The 26,549-nt window shown below is 43.1% G+C and overlaps 1 protein-coding gene and 1 long non-coding RNA gene across 21 annotated transcripts in view; one reads left to right on the top strand and one right to left on the bottom strand.

Moving 5' to 3' along the window:
* Nucleotides 1–26,549, top strand: part of STARD13 (StAR related lipid transfer domain containing 13) — a 554,175-nt gene that overhangs the window by 506,581 nt on the left and 21,045 nt on the right. For all 20 annotated transcript variants that reach the window (XM_078375278.1, XM_008998115.5, XM_078375280.1 and 17 more), the window contains 4 exons: nt 6,505–6,568; nt 18,605–19,965; nt 21,399–21,572; nt 22,698–22,857. In XM_078375278.1, the coding sequence (XP_078231404.1) occupies nt 6,505–6,568; nt 18,605–19,965; nt 21,399–21,572; nt 22,698–22,857 (1,759 nt within the window). The remainder of the gene's footprint in view (nt 1–6,504; nt 6,569–18,604; nt 19,966–21,398; nt 21,573–22,697; nt 22,858–26,549) is intronic.
* The window catches only part of LOC118153939 (uncharacterized), a 37,628-nt gene that overhangs the window by 5,461 nt on the left and 5,618 nt on the right, over nt 1–26,549 (bottom strand). Inside the window, exon 2 of the long non-coding RNA XR_004743764.3 lies at nt 2,836–2,978. This is a non-coding gene — a long non-coding RNA (uncharacterized LOC118153939). The remainder of the gene's footprint in view (nt 1–2,835; nt 2,979–26,549) is intronic.

Raw genomic sequence — 26,549 nt, 5'->3', positions numbered from 1 at the left:
CTGCTTGTGCAGATCATCGAGGTCAGCTAAAGGTAGAAGATTAGGGCCAGCTCAGGTCTTTCTGGGTGTACACACAGTTCTGCACATGTACTTGGCCTTCCAGATTCATAGGAATACATTGGACTTTTCCAAGGCCCCCCCCACCCCCACCAACCATGGACATCTCATTCCTCCAGATATTCTTTTTAAGCTTTTTGATTAGCATCTTGTTTGGCTCAACTGTTACTACCATTTCAGACAACTGCCATGTTAGCTAATTACTACTGACTGTCTTTGACCCCCTGGGTATAAGCTAGTTTCAGTGATGAGTTGAGTCCAGTTAAATAATGGAGGGCTTCAGGGAGTTTCCAGGCAGCTCAGATAATGACAATTCTTTGGCAATGGAGTTTTGGGGAAGCTCAAACTCTTTCTTCCCTACTCCAATTGTGATGCTGTTGATTTTCTTTTTCTTTTTTTTTTGAGACGGAGTTTCGCTCTTGTTACCCAGGCTGGAGTGCAATGGTGCAATCTCGGCTCACCGCAACCTCCGCCTCCTGGGTTTAGGCAATTCTCCTTCCTCAGCCTCCTGAGTAGCTGGGATTACAGGCACGCGCCGCCATGCCAGCTAATTTTTTGTATTTTTAGTAGAGACGGGGTTTCACCATGTTGACCAGGATGGTCTCGATCTCTTGACCTTGTGATCCACCTGCCTCGGCCTCCCAAAGTGCTGGGATTACAGGCTTGAGCCACCGCGCCCGGCCCAAACTGTTTTCCAGAGACTGTACCCCCTTGAAAGTTTCAATAGTTCTGAATCCTTGCTAATACTTTCGTCAGCATTTTTAACTTTGGCACCCTGTTGTGTAGTGGTGTCTCATGATTTTAATTTCCATTTCTTTCATGACTAATGATGTTGAACATCTTTTCATGTGCATATTTGTCACTTCTATATCTTCTCTTAAAAGTACCTATTCGAATATTCTGCCCATTTGAAAAATCAGGTTGTGGCCGGGCTTGGTGGCTCATGCCTGTAATCCCAGCACTTTGGGAGGCCAAGGCAGGTGGATCACCTGAGGTCTGGAGTTTGAGACCAGCTGACCAACATGGTGAAACCCCATCTCTATTAAAAATACAAAAAATTAGCCAGGCATGGTGGCGCATGCCTTTAATCCCAGCTACTTGGGAGGCAGAGGTAGGAGAATCGCTTGAACCCAGGAGGTATAGGTGGCAGTGAGCTGAGATTGCACCATTGCACTCCAGCCTGGGCAAAAAGAGTTAAACTCCATCTCAAAAAAAATTAAAAATTCAGGTTGTTTGACTTGTCACTGTGTTTAAGAGTTCTTTAGGTATTCTGAATATGAATCCTTGATCAAATTCATGTTCTGCAACTACTTTCTTTCAAGTAGAGAAGCAATTTGTAAGGTACAGACAAACATCTGAGTTGAGGGGCAATAAAAGGACCCAAAGCTACAAAGTCAAATCTACTTAGAGTCTTCGGCTTTAGGAAATAATAAATAAGCTTCCTGCATGCGTCAGAAAGTATAAGGCACATTTGAGTCTGTGGTATATAGAAGATGATTCCTTTGATGTCTTTTGTGTATGTCATAGATCAAAACTTCTTCGCAGAAAAGCAGAACAGAGTGTTTTGTTTGTGCTTCCAAACCATGATGGAAGAACAAGTTCGCTGGATAAGTTCATTTTATAAATAACAATCTTTCCCTAAACAACCCTGTTACAGAGCCGCCACATGTGCAGTATCAACCTTTATTTTTGTTCCCGTCACATACCACTGTTAGGTAGACATACTAACACACATGGAATGGACCAAAGAGACAGGCTGAGAACCTGCCAAAGACAGTCTCCGATGAGATGATCGGCTTCTGACCCAGCATTGCCTGGTGTGTCTGACACTGATGAACGTGTAGTCAGAGGGTACATTGGAGATGGTTGAAAATGAGGAGAGTCACTAAACGTATTTTAGTCAGTGAGTGACGTGAGAAAAAGTTGAGAAATAGAAATGGTTTCACTGCAAAGCTTTAGAAGTGGTAGCCAAAGCAATTAGGAGGCTGTTGCCTGACTCTCGGTAAACGACAAGAGACTGAATTAGGGCCAAAGGAGAGGCAAGCCTTCAAAGACATCATAGAGGTATAAGTGACAGGATTTGGTGATCAATGAACATAGATCGTGAAGGAGTAGAGCCTCAGGATGACATCATTTTCTAGTTTGGGTGGCCCACTGGTGATGCTCTTCAGTCAAGACAGTAAGTAGGGGAAATACATTTTGAAGAGAATGCAAAATGTGACTTGGGCTCAGGTGAGATGCCTGGGCTGAAGACAGAGGACTGGGTGTCGTTAGAGTTTAATTTATGTTAAGTTTCTTCACCGAAGCCATGGAGAATAAAAAAGCATCAACATCAGTCTGAATTCTAACAACAACCACAAAAATAGTTAAGGAGCAAGTTCTGCTTAGTGGCAGGAAGGAGATAGTGTCCAGAGAGATGAGATAATTTATAATCTTGAATGTCAAGGATGAAAAGAATTTCAAGGAATGATAGGTACAAATTAGTGACTATTGCTGTGAATAGGTCTTTGCTTAAAAAAGGCCATTGAATTTGATAGTTAGAAATTTGCTGGTCAAAACTGGAAACAACCTAAATGTCCATCAGAAAGAGAACAGGTAACCCAATTGTGCATCTTCATACCATGGAGCGCTACTCAGCAACTAAGCTGAATGACTATTAGCATATTCAGCACCATGAGTCAATCTCGCAAACATCGCGTTGAATGAAAAAACAGTCATTCAAAAAATACATACTATTTAATTCTACTTACACAATGACCCAGAAAAAGCAAAACTAACCTGTGGATGATCGAAGTCAGAAAGAGGGGCTGGGCGTGGTGGCTCATGCCTGTAATCCCAAGTGCTTTGTGAGACTGAGGCAGGAGGATCACTTGAGGCCAGGAGTTTGAGACCAGCCTGGGCAATACAGCAAGACCCTGTCTCTACAAAAAAATATATAAGAATTAGGAGGGCATGGTAGTAGGCACCCATAGTCCTAGCTACTTTGGAAGCTGAAGCAGGAGTTTCCCTTGAGCTCAGGAGTTCAAGGCTGCAATGAGCTATGATCATGCCACTGTACTCCAACCTGGGCAACAGAGTGAAACCCTCCTCTAAAAAAGAAAGAGAGAGAGAAAATGAGAGAAAGAGAGAGAGGAAAGAAGGAGGGAAGGAAGGAAGGAGAGGGAGGGAGGGAGGGAAAGAGGGTGGAAGGAAGAGGAGGGACGGATGGAGGAAGAGAAAGAAAGAAAGAGAAGGAAGGAAGGGGGAGGGAGGGAGAGAGAGAGGGAAGGGGAAGGGAAGAAGGGAGGGAGAGAAGGAAGGCAGGGAGGCAGGGAGGAAGGGAGGGAGGAAGGAAGCCCCTGTACCCCTGTGAGTAGTAGGAGGGAATGTGGTGGTGGAAAGAAGTGACAGGAAAGGAGCACAGGAAACTTGTTGGTGTGAAGAAGTGGGTTTTATTTGTTGTTGTTGTTGTTATTGTTTCAGTCAGGGATCAAAGATGAGACATTGAGCCCCTGAATTTGCTTGCTTCTAAATTCTCAGTAATTTTCAAAGAGATGTTTCTTTACAAAAGCCAACGTCCATCCAGGGAGAGAGATCACTACCATAACATTTTTCAGGCAGAGAAATGGAAACATGTAGTAGAGGACTTGGTGAGCGCATGCGCGCGTGCGCGCGCGCGCGCACACACACACACACACACACACACATACAGAATCTAAGTGGTCACTGGTTGAAGTCATAAAATAACTCACTTTTCACTCCAGAAATTCTAAAATGCTCAAAAATTGGAGGTGAGGGTGAAAGAGGGCTAAAAATTGAGTCATTTAAAATCCTGTTTTGAAGTAGGTTGAGCCCTGGGTGTACCCCCCCAGTCTGTGTCTCAGCGAACTTCTCTCTCCTGTTATTATCAGGAGACAAGAAGTGGATTTCCTGGAGAAGTAAAAACAGACACACCCTAGACTGGGAGGCATCTGACATAGTTGAAAATGGGGTACTGTATTGAAAATGGGGGCCTCTGTGACAGTCTACCCACTTTCTAAGTGGTGACATTCCCAGGCCCCTTCTGCTACTGAGCTCCAGAACCCTGGAAGTCATCCTCAAAAATCTGAGATTTGAGAACTGTGATTATCACATGATAAAAAAGCAAAACAAGGGCAGCACATCCCAACTACAACAGTTCAGAGGAGTCTAAGAATGTATCCAAGGAAATTGTAACAATAGACTCTCTGATATGATAAGAAACTTAGGGTCAGGAAAGCAGTTGGATTTGAATTGAGAGACGAGCAGGTAGAAAACTAAGGAAACAAATAAGAGGCTTGTTTACTGCAGGAATAACAACACACTGAGAATGAAAGGAAAGATAATCAGCGTATTATATATTCCAAATAGCACTCCATGGTCATAATTAACACTATTGATTTATCCAAAAAACATGAAATTAGGACATAACCACATTTGAAAGAGACAAAGGGTGAGTGTATTGTGTGTATGAATGTGTGGTGTGGGGTCTGTGTTGGGGGCTGTGAGGGTGGGAATAGGTAGTAAAAGAAAATAACCTCTCATCTCTCACAGAACAGCCGATTGATAATAATTTGACTGGAAAGGTCAATAAGTGACAGCACAAACATGTCTTTAAAAGTAAACACCACAATGGCCGGACTCGGTGGCTCACGTCTGTAATCAGAGCACTTTGGGAGGCTGAAGTGGGCGGATCACCTGAGGTCAAGAGTTTGAGACCAGCCTGGCCAACATGGTGAAACTCCGTCTCCACTAAAAATACAAAAATGAGTCCAGCGTGGTGGCGGGTGCCTGTCATCCCAGCTACTCGGGAGGCTGAGGCATGAGAATCTCTGGAACCCAGGAAGCGGAGGCTACAGTGAGCCAAGATTGTACCACTGCACTCCAGCCTGGGAGATAGAGACTCATTCTCAACAACATCAACAAAAAGAATTAAATGCCAAAAGAAACAGAGTTATCTCCACAGGCATTCATAATTGTGATTTTTAAAGGCAATCAAGTAAAGCAAAATAATGAGTATTTGCAAAGAGAATGTCATGAAGATTAGAGTGCAGAGGGTTCAAGAGTGAAGGAAAACTGAGCATGTAATCAACAAATTGAGCTGTGAAAGAAATGGGAATGTCAGCGTAGTTGGTCTAGTTCCTTGGTGAAAAGACGGAAGTGAAGGAGAATTGATAGGTTGCTTGATTATGGTTCTTTGGGTAGCTAACTAACTGGTTAGTCAGTTTGTTTAAGACAGGAGTGGGCTCAAAGAAAAGCAAGCAGTTGAGAGAGATTGCAGATGTCAGAGGGAATAAACAAGGTGACCACGTCCCAGATGAAGTGGTGGGTGTGAAATGAAAACAAGGTTGAGGAGTTGGCTTTGATAAAGAATAGGACTATCTTTTCCTGTGAACCAGAACACTAGTGGGATGAATAAGCTCATAGATACAATTTAGGGTGAAAAAGATTATTAAAAGAATTCTTATCTAATAGCTTATATTTGCTCACTGGCAATGATGGCTATGTCATGTGTTGAGAGACTGAGTCTCTTTGGTGGTCTGAGATTGGGAGCCAACCAGAGGAGAAAAAAACGAAAGAAACGCAGAGTAACATCTTCAAGAGTCTAGCTGAGGGGGAAAATCAAAATGTATTTATTAGCACAGGCTACCTTGAGGAAACCCCGCGACTGAGCGGCTTAAACAACAGAAATTTATTTTCTCACTGTTCTGGGGGCTGTAAAGTTGAAGATCAAGGTGCTGGCAGGGTTTGGCTCCTGGTAAGGGTCCTGTGACCTGTAGGCGTCTGCCTTCTCACTGTGTCCTCACATGCAGAGAGAGAGAGGGAGCTGTCTGGTATCTCTTCTTACAAGGACATGAGTCCTCTGGGATCAGAGCTCCTCCCTGGTGACCTCATTAACCCTTAATCATGTCTTTACTCCAAATCAATCACGTTGGGCATTAGGGCTTCCACGTCTGTATTTTGGAGCAACATAGTTAGTCTATAGCATGTATACTTAAGCACTGTACTGTGAGTTATTTTCCACCTATTCCCAGCCGCCTGAGATCAGTAGAAAAGGCACATGGTTGTGTTGATCCGTGTTTGGGGATTAACAGGATAGACTTGATGCAAGGTCAAGGTGGCCAACAATTTGAGGGGCTGGTGAAAGTGTGGCTGAAATGATTGGCCATGGATTCCAAGAACAGTGGAAAGAGAAGCCAGAAAAGGGCTGGGTTTCGATTAGGGAAGAGGCAGGGATTGGTAGGCTTGGTGGTAGAGTCCTTACAGTCAGAAGGCTGGAGCACAAATGGAAACAATTTTAAAGCTACCTTCTGTGGGTGCAGTGCTGTCTTGGGACATAATTTCTTGTTGCTGCAGTTTCAACTTTACTGGAAACAAAGGAGGATTATCAAACTGAAGAGATTTAAATTCATTAATGAAAGTAATCATCACATTTTTCTTTCGTTTTAGACGACTAAATACGTTGAATAAGTGTGCCTCAATGAAACTTGATGTGAACTTCCAAAGGAAAAAGGTAGGTGCCCACACCTTAATAAGAACGTGGCTATGCCAATGAATGCAGCTTGCATTCATAGATTAAAAACAACATGAAGGCTGGACACAGTGGTTCGCATCTGTAAACCCAGCGCTTTGAGAGGCCAAGGCAGGAGAATCACTTGAGCACAGGCATTTTAGACCAATCTGAGCAACAGAGTGAGACCCTTGTGTCTACAAAAAAATAATAATAATAAATTAGCTGGGCATGGTGGCTTATGCCTGTAGTCTCAGTTATCGAGAAGCTGAGTTGGGGCCATCGCTTGAACCCAGAAGGTTGAGGCTGCAGTGAGCCATGATTGTGCCACGGCACTCCAGCCTGGACAACAGAGTGAGACCATGTCTCCAAAAACAAACAATAAAAAACATGAACCTAAGCAAAATTTTGAAATGCCTGACCATCCATGTGGATTCTCCATATCCCAGTTCATTTTATCATAACCACCGAAATAAGTCTATTGGAAACTCAGGCTGAAATCTGTTTGTTTCACCATTTCATGTTGCTTTCTCTTTTTATTAGAGGGTTTGCATAAAGATGTCAAATATCTCAAGGCTTTATGGTGATCTTTTAGAAGTGTCCATTGTAAATGTCAACTCCTTATTAGACTCAAATGCTTCATGGCAATGAGTAGATTAAAAGTTCAGAAAGGATCTGGGGGTCCATGGCAAGTGTCTTCTGGCTCATTTTTCCGAGTAGTGTTTTATTGAATGCACGTGTCAAGATGCATCCACTATCAGGCAGATTCAGTTGATAATGTATGAAGGAGCCAGGGGACAGTGTGACAAGATCCTGAACCTGGCGCATCTTTCACCATTCTCTCCACTGTGCACTCTTCGCTAGCCACAAGGAATTCGGTTTTGTTTGAAAAGTCACTATGCTCCCTCCCTGTCACAGGACTTGGAATGTGCTGCTTCCTCTTTATGGACAAGACTAGAGATGTCAGTTTTGAAATAAAGCTGGACTTTATTGAATATGTATTGTTTTCTATGAGCTAGGTTATGTACTTACCACACATTATCTCATTTAATCCATTGAAATGGGGCTCCTCTGTTTTCTATGTAAGGAAAGTAAATCCTGATAAGCTAGGTCATTGCCCACAATCTTGCAGCTAGCAGCGGAGCAGGGCGGAGCAGGGTTTCTACCTCAGGGATGTCTGACTCCAAAATTGAGGCTCCTAGTCACCATGCCGTACTGCCCTCTTTCTCACTGGATTGATTCTTTTTAGGAAATTCACAATTAGGATCCTTAACTACTTTTTTCATTTACCATCTCCACTATGTAGCAAATCAAGTCTCCATTTATTTTAAGGATCAGAGAAAACATCTTTGAATCAAAAGAAAGTGTTGTTTATCCTGGTCTACACAGAGAAATCATTAAAGCCGAAGAATTTTAAGTTGCTCCTAAGTAACCTAATCTTTAAAAATAACTTTAACCTGAATTTCTGCTCTAAAATAACACCAAAAAAAAAAAAAAAAATCAAATGAATTTTGGTGGACCTCACCTTAAAAACAATTTGAAAGTTGAGCTGGAAACCAAAGATTTAAGCTAAGGGGGTAAAACAGTGAAAAACAATATCCAGAGAAATATTAAAACATGAGCAGTTTGTCCAGGCCAAAGACAAATTAAAAATGTGGGAATAAACCTCCCAACAGCTGTCCGGCAGAATAGACCCCTTGAGAAACATACATACTATTTGAAGCATGAGGGTCAGATGTTGTTTTGATTGGAACACATGTTTCCTATTAAAGTGAACACAGCCATGCCTGTGTGTCTAAAGTGTGGGTCCTCAAGTGGCCGTCTATCCGGCTGCCTATACCGACCATTAGCTCTACTGCATCACAAAAGAAAATGCCAAAAACTAATGACATGAGTTGTGTTCCACACAGTGGAGTGATTGGATTTTTACCATCATCAGCTTTTCAAAACCCACAGGCGAGATGGGCTTGAATAACATTTGTTCAGCTCTTTGTGCCTTACCTTCACAAAAGCTCCTCTGTAAATCGATCACTTCGGTATTCTGACCTTAATGCTGTCTTTAGATCGGATCTAGTGGCACGCACCCTTAAAGCCCCTACTTAACCATAAGCCTCAGAATGCGTGCGCTTGAATAAAATACTGCTTTTCACATCGTAAACTGGAGAGTCATGGCCTGAATTTTCCAATAAATAATGCTGACATGTGGTCTCCACCTACTTATGAATCTCAATAATGACCAGAGTCCGTGGCCGGATTGAAACAACCACTCAGGAGACGCTGTGTTGTGACACCCACTTGTGTGATCTTCCTTCTACACAAGCTATAGGCTTTATTTACTCCTTTATTTTACTGTGAAAAAGTAGGAAAAAAATGAATAGGAGCTAAGACTAGGCCAAATGATCAAAAATGAGAAAGGAGACTTGAGAGTTGAGCACCCCATGAAAAGCTTCAGCCAACTTTGAAATTTATTTATTTGGAAGAAAAATAAGCAGCATTTCCTCTGGATATGTCCCCATGTTAAGCCATCCAAGAAATAGAAATAGACACCCCATCTCAATCTGCAGAGTCCCAGACTTATTTAATTCTGCAAAAAGTCATCCCCAAACAGCTGAACTCTCTGGGGTCACAATCATTTTCTCTTGGGGCTGTCGGGCCTGTGAAAGGGTTACGGGTGCTGGCTCATCAGTTTGTGAGGTTAGCAAAAGCTGACAACACAAGGCTTCCTCCCTGCCAGGCACTCTTCCTTGTCCTGAACTCCATGTCACAGATGCAGAAACTGAAGGGCTTGGCACTTGCCCAAAGCCGCATAACAGAAATAGCAAAGGCAGGTCTTGAATCCAGGTAATCTGGCACCAGACTGCCCCTCCTCACCTTTCAGATATATTCAGAGAGAAACCGGAGCCTGGGTGAGCCTCTAGCCCTTGGCCTGAAATCTACAAGTCTCATGTTTCCTCAGCAGTACATTCAGCTCACTGTGTATTGTTTTTATGAGGTACGGTTCTTGCCATCTGTATGCAAGTCCACAATTTATTTATTGTCTTCATGGCAATTGTGTTTAATCCTGTAGGTTTTGATGGGCTGACACAAGGAAGGAAGCAAAAAGTCCACAAGTAGGTGGCGATGATGAAGGCCTTTGCATGCCTGGTTAGGCAGACCCCTTTCTGATACATGAAATGCCACTTCCAAAGCACCAGGAGAAATGACATCATCCCTACCCTCCCACAACAGAGTTTCTAACTGTTTTGCACAAGACAAAAGTTATCCTTTAAGGCTTCGAGGTGACCTTCCCTGCCTCTATATAGAGTCAGGTGGAGAAGAGTATTGATCTTAGCTGCACACCTCACTAGAAGACTAACAACCCAGCCAAGAGCATTTCAGGAGACAGGACACCAGTGCTTCTGCTGCCTGTGGCTCTGGCTCTCCACTCCCGTGGCATTCCTAGTGGCCCATTCCTGTTTCCAAACAGGCAGGTCTGGCCACGTAGCTCCAGTTGACATCTAAATTTCTATGTGACTATGGATGAGTTGCCTTTTGCAGCTGTGGATTCGTGTGGGTTCCTGTTTCCAGTGTAAAGATATGGCCAAATTCCATTTTTGTAAAAAAGGCCTTCTTTATGGAATGTCTGGTTGGCATCTGTTTCTGAGGAATATATAATTTCACTGAAGAATGTTCTCATTTTTAGAAAAAAAAAAAAAAGGCCAAACAGTGGAGACTCATCTAAATTAAAAACACCAAGACGCACACAAAGCAGCTTTTCTCAGGAAAATGTTTCTTCCTCGTTATTACCTACAAAATTCGCACTTGCTCTATGATGACATTGAAATCTCCTGATTAAGGTGTTCATGTGATTCAGCTTCTATTCAAAGTAAAAGCCGGAGACTGAAGATTCCAATTAGTCTGTTTATTAAATGAGGAAAGAGAAGGATGTATATCCACATAGGACTCTTACCTTTCCTCTTACCTAAGAATATGTCTCAAGAGAGAAAGAGCAGCTTCCAAAGACGGTTCTGGTTGAAGTTATAGTTTGAATAAGGCTTTCTGAAATCATGACCAAAGGTGGAAAGTTAACACAGAAACCATGACTAATTGCCACCTTGCAGCCAGCACCTCCTGGCCTGGATGCCATCGGCATTTCAGAGGCACTGCAGTGTTGACAAGGGGCCCCGGCCCCCACCCCCACACTCCCCACTGCCTTGCAACCCCTGCATCTCCCACCAAATGAGACACCTCCTGGTCACTCCAAAGAGCAGTCAAATGAGAAAAAAACAACCTTTCAGTCCATCATTCCCTTGGCTAGAGAGTAACAGCCTTGAATTGCGGATAATTACATGTGACTGTCCTAAAACCATAGGGCCTTTGAGTAGAAAGGATCTTCCGTTTTCCAACCTCCCACTCACTCACTGCAGGATTTGCTTCTTAGAGCATCCCTCGCCCTGACAATTTGCTGAGCCACTGTTTATTAGAAGCTTCTCAACATGATGTTTTCACATGACAAGGCATTTTATTTTATTCTACAAACTAGAAAGGCCTTTCATATGATAAGCTAGGAACTGATTCCTTCTACACTGGCCCATCAGATCCTAGCTTTTTTCTCTGGAGAAGCACAGAGTATGGATTTCCCCCATTCACTCAGCATCCCTTTAGCTCTTTCCTTCAGAACTGGAATCAGCAAACTGCTGCTCCTGCTTTCATAAATAAAGTTTTATTGGATCAATAGCTATGCCCATTCATTTCACAACAATGGCAGAGCTCATTAGGTGAGGGAGAGACCTTATGGCTCATACACCTAAAATATTTATGATATGGCCCTATACAGAAAACATTTTCTGACCCTTGCTCAATCTAGAAGAGTTTCCCAACTGTCTGTGGTGAATGACTGGCTTTCTTACTTTATTTCTTTCCAGTCTGCCACAGACCAAGATACTTTTGTAAAATTCAATACAAATGAATTATTAGAAATATGACTTTTAAAAATTACAGAAACAAGCCTTAATGGTTTATTGTTAGGCTCAACTGACACAAACGTGCATAATAAATATAATCAAAACAAATATAACAGGGAATAGTGATGCAGGATTTTTCTCAGCCCCTCTTTGCCAGCCAGAAACTTCTGCCACTGCTTCCTGGCACCATTGAAGGACAGGAGGGCTACAGCTTAAAGCTCCTTTCACCCCCACTATTCAGTGTCTCCCAGGTTCTTGTCCCGCATCAAAGAAGAATGAGGTTATGCTGACAATTAAAGGGTGAAGAGGGTGGAGAAGAATTTTATTGAGTGACAGAACAGCTCTCAGTGGAGACAGGATGCAAGGGTGCTCCCAAAGTCATGTGGTTTTCTCCCCCAGTGTGGCTGGATCTGGGCTTTTATAGCCTCAGAATGGGGGAATGCATGCTGATTGGTTTGTGAGTGTGCAAAAAAGCTAAAACAAAGACACCAATCAAAGTTGGGCATGACAGTGTACAAAAACTAATTAAGGAAATGTAAGTATATATAAATTAGGTGAGTGAGAGGATCAATCAGAGGAAAGCATGCCAAATGGGAAGAGAGGTTCTCAATCCAGTCTGGGGATTTGTAGCTTGGCTTTCAGCCTTCAAACTGCCTTTGGCTTGAAGGTGGGGTTTCACCAGGAACCTGCTCCTATCTGCCTAGGCATTTGACAGTCTCCTGCTGCTATCAATAGAAAAGGAATACAAAAACTGTTCAGATTTTTATTGAAAGTGTGCATATATGTGATTAATACAAAGAATCACAATTGTGCTCATAGCATTTTTGTCGTTCATCTGTCATAACTGAACAAAAAGTTTCCTTTAAAATAGAAATCCCTCAAATTAAATGCCTATATGCACACTTTGAACAAATACTTTGACTAAAGTGTGTAAGATATATATATATTTTTGAGGCGGAGTCTTACTCTGTCACCCAGGCTGGAGTAAAGTGGCACGATACCGGCTCACCGCAATTTCTGCCTCCCAAGTTCAAGCAATTCTCCTGCCTCAGCCTCACAAGTGGCTAGGACTACAGGCATGTGCTACCACACCTAGCAAATTTTTGTATTTTTAGTAGAGATGGGTTTCACCATGTTGGCCAACTGGTCTCAAACTCCTGATCTCAGTTGATCTGCCCACCTGGGCCTCCCAAAATGCTAGGATTACAGGGTGAGCTACTGCACCCAGCCATAAGAGTTTTAATGGGACAGTGAGTTTCTTGTTTGTTATCTAAGTTAGGTAGGATTGATAACAATGCTACTTACGGGGAATAATGTATATCTAAAATTCTTTTGTTTGAATACCAATCATCATAGAGAAACCAGTGAAAATAGAGGGTTTTAAGGCAAGTTAAAAGCTTGGGCTATTCCATTTCACCTACAACTTTAGGGTATTCCATTTCACCTTTTATTCAACATGATGTTAAGTGATGCTATATTTCCAGAATTCATCTTCAGTCCTTCATCTCTAGCCAGTTGTCATAATTACAAAGTTATGAATTTAAATTACCTGCAAGACAATGTATCCTGTACATTATACACTTTGGGTTATGGTAAGCAAACTAACCTTGAATCGGCACATGTTGTAAATCAGACTGACCACACGCCAGCAGCATACAGCTGTCACTCATAGGGCTCACTGTTTAAATCTGACTACACCCAAACTGGTGTCTCTACCTTGTTTAGTGAGACAAATCCACTGATTACGAGCTTGCAGGGCACTGCCTTGTCAAATGGTGACAAATGGTTTTAATGCTTACTCTCAATTTCTGTAGCTATCTCATTAAAGATCAAGTTTGGAGACTGGCATCCCCCTGGGCACACTCTGAGTAGCACTGTCTAGAGTTCCTCATTTCTAAATCAAACTATTAGTTCTTTAATTATCCATCCCAGGAGGTTGTGGTTCTTAGATCCTTGGCCATTCTGATTACTCTTCTCTAGAAATGAACCCCTTAAAATGTGGCCTATAGAAAGAACCCATTGTTCCTGATGTAAGTGACCGGTGCAGAATGCAGTGGGGGCTGATCTTTTGAGTCTTGCGATCTGTGCTCTGGTCATGCATCCTAAGGTTGGTGCCTTTATTCAGTAGCCATATTACAAAGTTAAGTCACATTAAGTTATATCTGCCAGAACTCTCAAGTCTATGAATAAATAGGAAGGGCTGTTGAACTATGTTCATTTTATCCTGCACATCCTATAGTTGATTTTTGAAGTTACAGTCAATATATTTTAAATGATGAAATTTCATCTTATTAACAGGTCATCCTTCGCTTCTGTTAAGCTCTATACACTTCTCAGTATTGCTCTTCTTTAATAACAATAACTACTTTCATCTGTCTGGGGTTTATATGGTATTTTCACACAGGGTCCCATTTGGTTCTGTTGATGAATCGTGCTAGACATGCCTTATTATTGTTTTTATTTTATAACTGAGAAAACTGAGTCTCAAAGAACTGTTAGCAAATAGACTTATACCATCTTTACAGTTTAAAAACACGAGTTCTGACCCATTCAGGTTACTCTTAATATGGTCATAACCTTGAGACATTCTTCCTTCGGTTATTTACAGTCTTAGTCACACGCTTTGGAGAAGTTACTCAACCAGTTACTAACAAAACTCTCTGTAGCAAGTTTGTCCAACCCTCGGCGCATGGGCTTCATGTGGCCCAGGACAGTTTTGGTTGTGCCCCAACCCAAATTCATAAGCTTTCTTAAAATATTATGAGTTTTTTTGTAATTTTTTAAAGCTCATTAGCTATCATTAGTGTTAGTGTATTTTATGTGTGGCCCAAGACAATTCTTCCTCTTCTGATATGGCCCAGGGAAGCCAAAGGATTGGACATCACTGTGTAGCATCTAGCTAGTAAGCCATATTGTCCACAACATGAGAACTTTTTTCAGTTTCCTTGCTGAAATTCGGATGTTCCATGTCCCTGGTATGTCCATGGTCTGCTAAACCACTGAGACAGGAGAATAAAATTAGTTTGATGTGTCCTTTTCTTTATAAGCACATCTACTCCTAGAGATTTCCATTTTGCATTTCTAAATAATCACAAGCTATTCATTGTTAAAATTATCAAACTCAAAATATTATCAAACAGAGGAAACCTGATCATCTCTTTTAAACAATCAGTATACTTCCATATGTACCACTGGAGAGGCTGCCATGTGCCTGATGCTCTGCTGGGTCCCGAGTGTGTACAGAAACCTTAAACTCTACTGCAATGTGTTTTTCATACTGCAGATCATGGCCCCTCAGTAGGCTGTCAAGTGAATTTGGTGGATCACAAACAACATTAAAACAAAACAAACAAACAAAAGCAGACTAAACTAGTCTAAAAAGTATTAGAATACAAGCAAGGACAATTACTTAAGCTTTTTTTTTATTTGGCTTTAGTGTAGTCGGTATACGTGCCCTGAGTTGTGATGGAAAACATATTTTTTGTTATATTTCACTATCAAATAGTTTGAAAGATCCATCATTAGTGGAAGAAACAGACACACTATTTCAATACCCTTTGGGACATACGATGTCATTGTAGGCACAGGGTGCCAAAGAAGAAAGGGCATTGTTTTCTTTGTTGCATTTTGGGTTTTTTTCCCTTTGTTTTTTGTTTGTTTGCTTTGGTTCAAGCAACTTAAATACTGCAAAAATTTCCCTGAGTTGTTTGCCTTTTCTCCCAGGAGTTTGCTGCTTTTTCACATACCTTAGTTGGGCTGTAAATATCTTCTCGTTAGCCAAAGTGAGTATAATACGCTCTTAGAGACCAGCAGACAGGGCCAGGCTTTCCCTTCCCAGGCCACAGTGCCCAGCTTGGCATGTGTTCTCAACCTAAATAAAGGAATCCTTATCCAACTAGTATGTGGTGTGCTGGCATCATAACCAGGTTTGAGAGAGGTAGTTGGGGCCAACACTAAATGTTATAGTTTCTATTTTTAAATATCTGTATTTTCATTAAAGTCATATCCTTTTTTTGCCTTCTCAAAAACTGTTTGCTAAAAGGGCTTTTTCACAGTCCTTATTTAATATCAGCTTCTCACTATCTTCCTAAAATACAATACAAAAATCCAGTAAGTTCAACATTCAGCCTATCGTGGTGCCTTGTGTATAAAGGACCCTCAGATGTCAGTTTTTATTATATCAATCACAGGAAAAGAGGGAGTAGAAAGTACTAGTAATAAAGTATATTTCGAGTCATCATTCTGGAGTCTTGCCCTTTTTATACTTGCACAATTACAACTTCCTAAACTCTTTCACCAGAGCTTTATACAACTTTTTAAAAATCAAAGGTAATTTTCCACTGTGATCTCAATGCTGTAGAATTCTTTTTGTTTCTTTTTCTTTTCTTTTTTTTTTTCTTAAGAGACAGGGTCTCAATATGTTGTCCAGGCTGGACTCAAACTCCTGGGCTCAAGAGACCCTTCCACCTCTGACTCCCAAGTAACTAAGATTATAGATGTGAGCCACTGTGTTAGTCTACTTTTCATGCTGCTGGATAAAGACATACCTGAGACTGGGTAATTTATAAGGAAAAAGAAGTTTAATGGACTGTCAGTTCTATGTAGCCAGGGAGGCCTCACAATCATGGTAAAAGGTGAAAGGCACATCTTAAATGGCAGCAGACAAGAGAGAATGAGAGCCAAGCAATAGGGGTTTCCCCTTATAAAACCATCGGATTTCATGAGACTTATTCACTACCACAAGAAGAATATGGGGAAAACCATCACCATGATTCCGTTATCTCCTACCGGATCCCCCCCCATAACATGTCAACATGTGGGAATTATGGGAGCAATAATTCAAGATTAGATTTTGGTGGGAACACAACCAAACCACATCAGCCACCAGACCTGACTTCCAAGCTATAGAATTCTTATCAGTACATTGGCTTTGTACTTGCTTTCACTTTAAACTTGAATGTTCAAGTTTATTATTTAGTCCAATCTACATAGAAACTAGGTTTTGAAGGAATGACCAAGAATGGGAAGATCCCTACAATGATTAACTGCATCTGGTTACGTTTCCTTAAAAACAATACACCGCAAGGTTAAGGTGGATGCTGGATACATAAAAAGATTGATAAGCAACTGAACAAACATTGAAAGATACAAATAAGCAGATGTGTTTCAGTGAGGGACTGCTGAATGCACTACCTTATTTATTTATTATTATTATTTTTTTTTTTTTTTGAGACGGAGTTTCGCTCTTGTTACCCAGGCTGGAGTGCAATGGCGCGATCTCCGCTCACCGCAACCTCTGCCTCCTGAGTTCAGGCAATTCTCCTGCCTCAGCCTCCTGAGTAGCTGGGATTACAGGCGCGCATCACCATGCCCAGCTAAGTTTTTGTATTTTTAGTAGAGACGGGGTTTCTCCATGGTGACCAGGATGGTCTCGATCCCTTGACCTAGTGATCCACCCGCCTCAGCCTCCCAAAGTGCTGGGATTATAGGCGTGAGCCACTGCACCCAGCTACTACCTTATTTAATCCCTTTAGCAAGCCTATGAGGCAAGACCTGCTTTAATCTCATAAGTGACAGACACTTACTTAAGTGAGGGTAAGTAGCTTGTGGACAGTCACCTAGCTCTGAACTGGTATCACTGACACTTGGAACCAGGTCTTAAAACTGAATACCCAAGTAGAATAAAGTAAATTTAATTCAATTCACAAAAAAATAGCAATTATTATTTCCTTGGCATTGAAGAGGCTAGACATATGAATACATATGTATATATGGATGAAACAAAGAAACACAGGTCCTGCTCTTTTTCTTTGGAGACAGGTTCCCACTTTGTTGCTGAGGCTGGGGTGCAGTGGTGCCATCACAGCTCAGCTCACTGCAGCCAGCCCAGCTCTTGATGACCTTACCTGTAACAGCTGAGAGCGGAGGCTCTCAAGCAGGAGGCTTCTAGGCTATAAAAACAAGAAATCATATGATTCTATTTGGACTACACTGTGGAAAGCTGTTGATGGGGAAGATGCTGGAGACAGGGCTTCTCCCACATTTTCACTATCACAGATCTAGGGAGAGGTGGCAAGGGCCTACGCTAAGGGAATGAGAGTGAAATTACAAATGAGGGAACAGATTGGAAAATCAGTTCAGAATTAGGTCTTAGTGATATGATTGGTGAGGATGAGGCACGATCCGATGATTCAGTTTATGTTGGAAGGAACCCGTATGCTCTAGGTCAAGGCTATGCAAAGCTAAACAAGGCCATCTCCAGCCTCAGGGAATGCAGACACTCCTCTCTCAGGGGCTGCAAATTCAGGCAGAAACAAGACAGCTAGAGGCAATCTGTGAGGCGCTGAGTGTAAGACAGGGCCAAGCTGTGGGGACCCACCGCGGCCACACAGAGGTGTGCGCTCTGCCAGCGGCGTTCGAACTCGCATTCAGCAGAAAAGGGACTGCTCAAGCAGAGCAGCCGCATTGGATGCTTCAAATAGTGGTCTCCAGAATGGCTCTCTCCTTCCTACTTTAAGAAATTCGGTGGGTCATTTTGCTGTTACCTTATCCAGGAAATGCACAGTAAGAATCAAGTGCAGGGGTCTAAAATAGGGAGTGTTAGCCTTGAGATACACCGACGCTGAGTTTCAGAAGAGGCAAACTGGAAATATGGTCCCTGGGGCTCAGTGAAGAGGTTTCTGGAAAGAAGGAAGTGCCTTTTGCGGCAGAGTTGAATTTCTGTGTGAAAAAGAAGACTGCAGGTGCCTTATATTTAGACCGTCTAGTCTGATGTAATTATACCCTCTTTGTAATCAGTCAGGGAAAACTTAGAGAGGAAGGAAGGAAGCATTCAGCACCGCTATAAAAATGGGAAGGAAGGAAGGAAGTTTGGCAAGTTAAGAAGAGTCCTCTGGCCACCGGGAGGATGGGTATGTTCAAGACAGTGAAAATGATGGAAGGACAGCTTAGTAGTGCCCACGCAGCCCACACACCTGTGCCTGGGAGGACAGAGGGAAGGGAGGTGGAGGACCGCACAGGGCTGCACTCAGCATGCCCAGTGTTCCTGCCTCAGCCACGCTGTCTGCTAACGAGCATCTTCCTTGGTGTTCCGCAGGGTGACGACTCCGATGAGGAAGATCTTTGTATCAGCAACAAATGGACTTTCCAGAGAACCAGTCGCAGGTGGTCTCGTGTGGACGACCTCTACACCCTGCTCCCTCGAGGAGACAGAAATGGGTCACCGGGAGGCATGGGGATGAGGAACACGACCAGCAGTGAGAGCGTCCTCACAGACCTGAGCGAGCCTGAGGTCTGCTCCATTCACAGTGAAAGCAGCGGGGGCAGTGACAGCCGCAGCCAGCCGGGCCAGTGCCATACCGACAGCCCGGTCATGCTGGATGCCCCACTGGTCAGCAGCAGTCTCCCGCAGTCCCCCAGAGACGTCCTCAGCCACCCCTTCCACCCCAAGAATGAGAAGCCCACCAGGGCCAGGGCCAAATCATTTTTGAAACGCATGGAAACACTCCGAGGAAAGGGAACCCACGGGAGGCATAAGGGGTCAGGGCGGACAGGTGGCCTGGTGATCAGCGGGCCCGTGTTACAGCAGGAGCCAGAGTCCTTTAAGGCCATGCAGTGCATCCAGATACCAAATGGAGATCTCCAGAATTCACCGCCAGCTGCCTGCAGAAAGGGGCTCCCATGCTCCGGCAAGTCGAGTGGCGAGAGCAGCCCCTCAGAGCACAGCAGCAGTGGGGTGAGCACACCCTGCCTGAAGGAACGCAAGTGCCACAAGGCCAACAAGCGCGGGGGCATGTACTTGGAGGACCTGGATGTGCTGGCGGGGACAGCACTGCAGGATGCAGGGGACCAAAGCCATACGCATGAGTTTCACTCCCAAGAGAACTTGGTGGTGCATATTCCCAAGGATCACAAACCAGGAACATTCCCCAAGGCGCTTTCTATTGAAAGCCTCTCTCCCACAGACAGTAGCAATGGGGTTAACTGGAGGACCGGTAGCATCTCCCTGGGCAGACAGCAGGTTCCTGGTGCCAGGGAGCCCAGGCTCATGGCATCCTGCCACAGAGCCAGCCGAGTCAGTATCTATGACAACGTTCCTGACTCCCATCTGTATGCCAGCACAGGAGATCTTTTGGACTTGGAGAAAGATGACTTCCTCCCTCACTTGGATGACATTCTGCAGCATGTCAATGGGATCCGGGAGGTAGTGGATGACTGGTCCAAAGATGTCTTGCCTGAACTACAAACTCGTGATACGTTGGTTGGGGAACCTGGCCTATCCCCCTTTCCGCCTCCTAATCAGATCACCTTAGATTTTGAAGGTAACTCTGTCTCAGAAGGTCGGACAACACCCAGTGATGTGGAAAGAGATGTAACATCTCTTAATGAATCTGAGGCTCCAGGGGTCAGAGACAGGAGGGATTCTGGTGTAGGGGCCTCTCTGACCAGGCCAAACAGGTAGGTGGCATGCACTTGGGAAATGATTTTTCATCCATTTCCTAGTAATTGTGTTCTGTTTATTTTTTTAACAAACATACAGAGTGTTTACTAAATGCCTGACTCTAAGTGATTATGTGATTAGGAATTATTTGAACAGAAGTATGATTTCTGTGCAGACATCATGGTGATTGAATCCATGTTAACTTATATTCATTTTCTGCCTATCCTTTATTTTGATCTTAGTTTTATCCAAAACAATATTTTGAGCTTCTTACATGCAAAGCATTATACCAGGCACCAAGTGCAGGGAATCCTGGATTACCAAGACCCAGTCCCAGGCATAGCCTCTTCCCCTGACCTTCCTGTGATACATTCATCAAAATGTGTCTTCCCCATATTTTATACTTTTTTTTTTTTTTTGCTCCTAAAAGAAATTTCTGAGGTCTAAGATGTGTCCACTGTGAGTCTGTTTTTGCTTTAAAGGGCCAACTACAAAGTTCATGAAAGCTGACTTACAAAGACCGTTTCAGGAGCACCCTAGAAAAATGACCCTGGGAGGCCCAAACTAGTGGAAACAATACCACTGTTGTGTGCTGCTGGGTTTCTGGTTGAGGCAGGGGTGTGTCTTGGGGCTCAGTGATATGTCACAGTCTGTGCTGCTCATCTTCAGGCTCCATCTCCATACTGAGCAAGAGTGAATGTGTTGAGACATGGAAGACAGTGAGAAAATATTCTATAGCCCCAGACATTTCACAGCTCTCCCTGACTCTCTCTCACTCTCTCTCTCTCTCTTGCTCACTTTCTCTGTGTGTTTCTTGCTCCCTGTCTATATCTCTATTTTTCTCTTTTTCTATATCGTTCTATCTGTCTCTCATCTCTGTCCTTCCTCTCTCTCTCTGTCTCTGCCTCTCTGTCTCTTTCTCTCTCTTTATCTTTCTATCTCTATCTATCCATCCTCTGCCTCTGTCTCTGTCTCTTTCTGTCCCATCTCTCTGTCTCTCCCTCTATATGTCTCTCTCTTTTCTATCTCTCTGTTGGCTTTCTTTGCTTCTGTCTACATCTCCCTGTTTCTCTTTGCTCTTTGTTTCTCTCTCTCTCTCTCTCTCTCTCTCTCTCACACACAAACACACACACACACACACACACACACACACTGTCTCAGCTGCTCTCAACACTTTGGGAACAAATTGGGAATAAGCAAACGTAACCTTTCTTCTATCACTTATTTAAACCTCCTAATAAAATGGATAAGACTTTTTCCAGCTTTATCCGACTTGGAACAATCATGTCCTATGTTTATTCTGCACACTGGTGTCTTCCGTTCCATTCGCTTTGTGGTTTTCTTGGCTCGGACACTATCTTGATTAGCTGTGTATACATTGGTGATGTCCGTGTTTCCTGCCACCAAGTCCGCTTTGTGACTGGCTTCTCTGATGGTCTCTCTGGTAAAGGCGACTCCGATGGAACAGTTTCCAGCTGTCTCACCAGCCCCGGCCAGCCCCAGCATCGCCCCACATCAGCAGCCAGACAGCCGGCCAGCTGAGCCTGCTCCAGCGCTTCTCGCTGCTCCGCCTCACGGCCATCATGGAGAAGCACTCCATGTCCAACAAGCACGGCTGGACATGGTGCGTAGCACGTTCGCCAGGAGGACATTGCAGGCTCTAGAGCTAAGTGTGTGATTGCAGGGCTCCCATGTTTACTTTGTGATTTCTGAAGAACCCATTCATTGCCTTCACTGACAATCTCCTGGATGTAAGGCATGAGCTCGGCTGTAGCCCTGAGGCGCTGGAGCTCACAGGAAACGTTGCTCTATTTGTAGCGCTCACTTGGTTTCCAGGGAAGGCAGTTGGGCTCCGAGAAAGAAAAAAAGGCAAGTAAAGGGTGATTAATTGTGAACAGAGGAAATAAAAATAAACTTGCCATAAAATAATCCTGGCAGTTTGTACAGAAACAGCTGTCACTTGTTCCTTCTGGTCTGATGCAAAGCTCACCACTTGGAGCATTGATTCATTCAAAGAGCATTTAATTCTTCAAGTACATTTCTGCTTTTATTTCATTGGCAAATAGAAACAAGAATATGCAGTAAACCTTGTAATAAGGAATTGACAGAAGCATATGTTAGAGCTCGAATGCAGACCTATTATAGATGATTTGCTGGATTTGAAATCATACAAAATGTGTCAGTAATTGTCCTGTGTTTTATATTTTTAAAAAATCAATGGTGCTTTTATAAAATAGTTTAGAAGGTTATAAACTGCATGGTCAAATCAATATATGCTTGTGTATTAAAATGGCCTTTAAAAACTGCAGCTGGCTCTAGAAAAGTGAGGACAGAGCCAAGAAATGTTCTTCTTCTTTTCTCTCTTCCTTTTCCTCCAACCCCAGCCAGATTTCTTCTTCCTCTTGTAATTTTTAAATTTGTTTTGATTTGTTGGGGACTTTTAAGTGTTCAGCACTTGAGAGACGAGTCTATCAGAATTAGATTGGAAAGTTATCCACTTGACCTGAAAACAGAGCTACAGATACATTCTGCTCACATGACTCATGCTGTTTAGTAGTTAGAGATAGCATGCAGGCAGAGGCCGCACAGAGCACGCGGGTCCTGTGATGAATGCAGACAGAATTCCGAATTCACCCCGCATCTGTTGGGTCTTCCAGCCAAAGCTTGGCTTCCTTCATGCTTGCTTCCAGCGCCTCTCCCCACAGTATGCCCCAGGAGGCTTGCATGACCTGGTTTCTGTAAATTCTAGGTCAGTTCCAAAGTTCATGAAGAGGATGAAAGTTCCCGACTACAAAGACAAGGCTGTCTTTGGCGTTCCTCTCATAGTCCACGTCCAAAGAACGGGACAGCCCCTGCCTCAGAGTATTCAGCAAGCACTGAGATATCTACGCAGCAACTGCCTCGATCAGGTAGGGCTGTAACCCACCCCCCACCATGGGATTGGATTGATGCGATGCCAGACTGAGTCAGATCTGCCCAGTATCAGGCAAGATAGGCCTCACCGAAACTAAAAGCCATTGTGACCTCTATGTGGCGATGTTTAACTTGAACAAGCTACATCCTACTTGAGGATGGTTCCTCATTGGCAACTTACATGCTGACCTGGAGTGACTGCGGAAAGTTGATGTTAACAGTCGTTCCTGCGATGCCTCATTTGCAATCCCTAAAACCTGGAGTTAAGCTGTGTACTGCATTTCCTGTTTAACTATTGTTTCCGTGCCGCCATTGACTTCACAGCGTTCTTTTATCTCTGTTATATTATTTTTGCAAAAGAATTAGGTTTTTTATGCCTCCTTTTATTGGTTCTTTTTTTTTCTTTTGAAGCAGCGTCATGACCAGGAAAACTTAAACCAAAGATAGATTTATTTACATCTTTTAAAAATGTCCAAGCAAAATATGAATGAAAGTATCAGCTAAGTCAAATGTCCCCTCATTTTATAGAGTTGATTCAAAACTCAAGCTACCCAAAATATTCAGAGATCGATTTCTGCCTCCATGATGGTGGGCTGTGATCAAGTCCAGAGTGCAATCCATCCTGTAGTTTATAAAGCAAAGCCTTTGCTCCTCCCAATTAATACCCATTAGCTTCTTAGACATTCTGTCCAAAATAAAAGTTGTGTTAATTAATAAATTGCAGCCCAGAATAGTGGGTATATTTCCAGGCAGCTATTCTGTGACAGTCTCTGTTTATCATAATTTTTTATGTCATGCAGAGAATCTATACCAACCTAAGATTATTTGTACCTTTTATTGATTTACCCAGGACCTTGGGCTTATGGGCAGGAATGAGCTCAGCTACATGAACTCAAAGATCCTGGCTGGTGATGCTTGTAGAGACTCTGATACTGAGACCATGCTTAGAATCAGGCTGGTCTCTTGGTAAATCAGCTATCAATTTTCAGTGCAGAAAAATAGAAGTAACTTTTCCATTTGAAGTCATCTTTGATTGAACTGAATGTGTGAGCACCTTTGTTCCTCCTCACTTTTAATTTAAAGAATCTACACATAACATTTTTCTATATTTGGATGTCATCACGGAGTGGGATGGCTGCTGTCATTGTTGTGATGATGGCCATTTAGTTTTGAGAAATGTACTTAACAGCCTCTTATTCCCCAGAAATCAGGGTGACAGGCTACTTTTCAAGGGTTCTCTCCTTTGGCAGATGCTCCAACATGAATTGACTTGTGAATCACATCCTAGTAGTCAGCCAGTGAATCTGGTTACTTACACATGCATTTTAATTTTCGTAGAGGTTTTACTAAGAATACACATTATTCCAAGATCGTGTTCTAAAGGTGTTTTACTGAGAAAAATGTTTAGAGAGGTAGGCTCTGGTGAATATTTGGGAAAACCCACTCTAGTCTCTACTCCAATTAGAAGTATGGCACCACATCACTTGGCATAGAATTTGTGGCCTCAATTGTACGTTTGTTGTTGGTTTGTGGGTGCAGACCCAAGACTGTGTTTTGTTCAGAGACGTGTTTTTCCCAAGCATCTCAATTCCTGTAAGGTATGTATCAAACCACCTCCTTCTCAGGGCTCTTAGAGACTTGGGCTTTGCCCTGTACCGAGCACAGAGAATATTTCACTCCAAAAGCGTGGCCAGCTAATGCTTGCTTATCAGCAAGAGCTCTATTGAAAACAGTGTTCAGGAATGGCTAAAGGAAGTGCAGCCTATCTGTGTCATTAGTTCAACAAAAATAACCTCACTTGACCACCTGGCATGTTTCAAGAAATTGTACTAAGTGTTTGCATTAATTGCCTCATTTATTCCCATATCCACCCTTGAATGGTATTTTCCCCGGGTCACTGTGGCGGAGCCAACACTTGCTCGCAAATCTAACTCCGGAGTCCAAGTTCCTAACCACTGCACTCTACTGCTGCCCACTATAATTGCTTTTCCCCAGTGGACTTTGGGGTGATGCCATCTCTAGCACTGAGGAGCAGCCCTATACAACTCCCTGATGGATTAATTCACTGTCAGGATTTTGTAGGTGATGTTGGTCATTAAGTCATGTAACGTGCTTTCTGTGAGACGGAAGAAAAAAACTTCCTTCTCTGGCTGAGCACCTGAAAGCATTGTGTTTCTTTTGGACAACTGGTCTGTTTTTTAATACTGTGCACATCAAACTCATTCCTGTGGGTGTCTTTTCTTCACTGTAATGGCTGCTAGAAAGCCCGGAGCCAAATAGGTGTTCTGTCTCTAGTAAATACATGTAATTTTTTGGCATGAATTTTACACATCAACCTTATTCCTAGTTTCATCCACCCTTTTCTGTCTTTGTTTTCCTTTTGCTGTAATTTTCTTATCTTTTATCTTTAATTTAATTGTATCTTATTATATTTTATAGATTACTGTAAATCCCCTTGAATTATTTCTTGAACAAGAGCGGGTATAAATAAATGAATTGTAATTCCACTATTCCATTCAGCACAGAGTATTTAGTGTAGACTATAAACCATTCCTGCCCCCTGCAGCTTCTGAATAATGTGTAGTGCCATTATCACTGCTGTTAGTGGGGCCAGTCTCCCTTTGGAAGCAAAAGTCATATCAAGACAGAGAAAGACGCAGGGCACCAAAACCTCTTCCTCCCCTGTGTCCATCTCAGCTCGGTTTTTTAAATCTGGGAGAATATGGCAAGATGGAAAACAGTGTGCCGGAAAAGCCCTGGAGGCAGAAGACTCATTTCAAGACATAAATACTGATTCTAAATGTAATAAAAATGAATAGAGCCACACGTCTCTTGCATCAGTCACATGGGAGAATCTATAAGACGTCGAAGAGACTTTCACCACAGCCAGTCACCACCTTATAAGACAGTCCTGGCAGGGCTTCCAACCTCAAAACGTCCCTCCCTTTCCTTGTCACATGGTGTGGAAAGCACACAGAGGCCACCCCTCTGGCTCCTGTGAAAAAGGAAGGTGGTAATGGGAAGGAAATGGGGAGAACGAGAGAAACATAAGGAATCAAAACCTGGCTGTTCCAGAGATTTCAGAGCAAGCAAGAGCCGGTAAAAGTGAATCAATAAGAAAAGCAAGGGGGGAAAGAGTGAAAAGGAAGGAGAGCAGCACCTCCTTGGAATTGAAAACATTCCAGTCCACATAAGGCCTTGAACTCTCAGCCTCAAATTTGCAGAAGACCATGACATCCACAAATATCGCACGTCTATGCCCATTTTAATAGGAAGCACCACCTCATACCCTCCCAAGACTTTGCCCTAAGTCTCAAGGAGGAGGCTTCCTGCAGTGCACCAGCCCTTCTCCCATGCTAAGCACTCAGCCCGCACGTAAGCACTCACTGCCGCTGACCCGGGTCCCACAGAGTCTGCAACATCGCCCGCCTTTTGCCTTCCACACTCCGCATGCACAGCGGTTTCTCTGATGCAACAGTGTTCATGTTTGCCCTTGCAGCTGGCTGTGGGTGAGATGAGGAAGCTTAGCCTTCAATTATGAACCATTTGTATTCAGACGTAGCAGTGTGTGAGAGGAGCCTTGCTTTGTTGTCTGAGCTTTTATTTCTGCCCTAAATCAACTGTGCACAGAAGGATAGGTTATACCTGGCTCCTGATGAATATGAAGTCACTGCAGTGAGAGGCTAAA

Source organism: Callithrix jacchus, chromosome 5 (assembly GCF_049354715.1).
Source record: "Callithrix jacchus isolate 240 chromosome 5, calJac240_pri, whole genome shotgun sequence".
NCBI classification, from domain to species: domain Eukaryota; kingdom Metazoa; phylum Chordata; class Mammalia; order Primates; family Cebidae; genus Callithrix; species Callithrix jacchus.
Note: the sequence above shows the minus strand (reverse complement) of the source record. Positions and strands in the feature narration are given on the sequence as shown.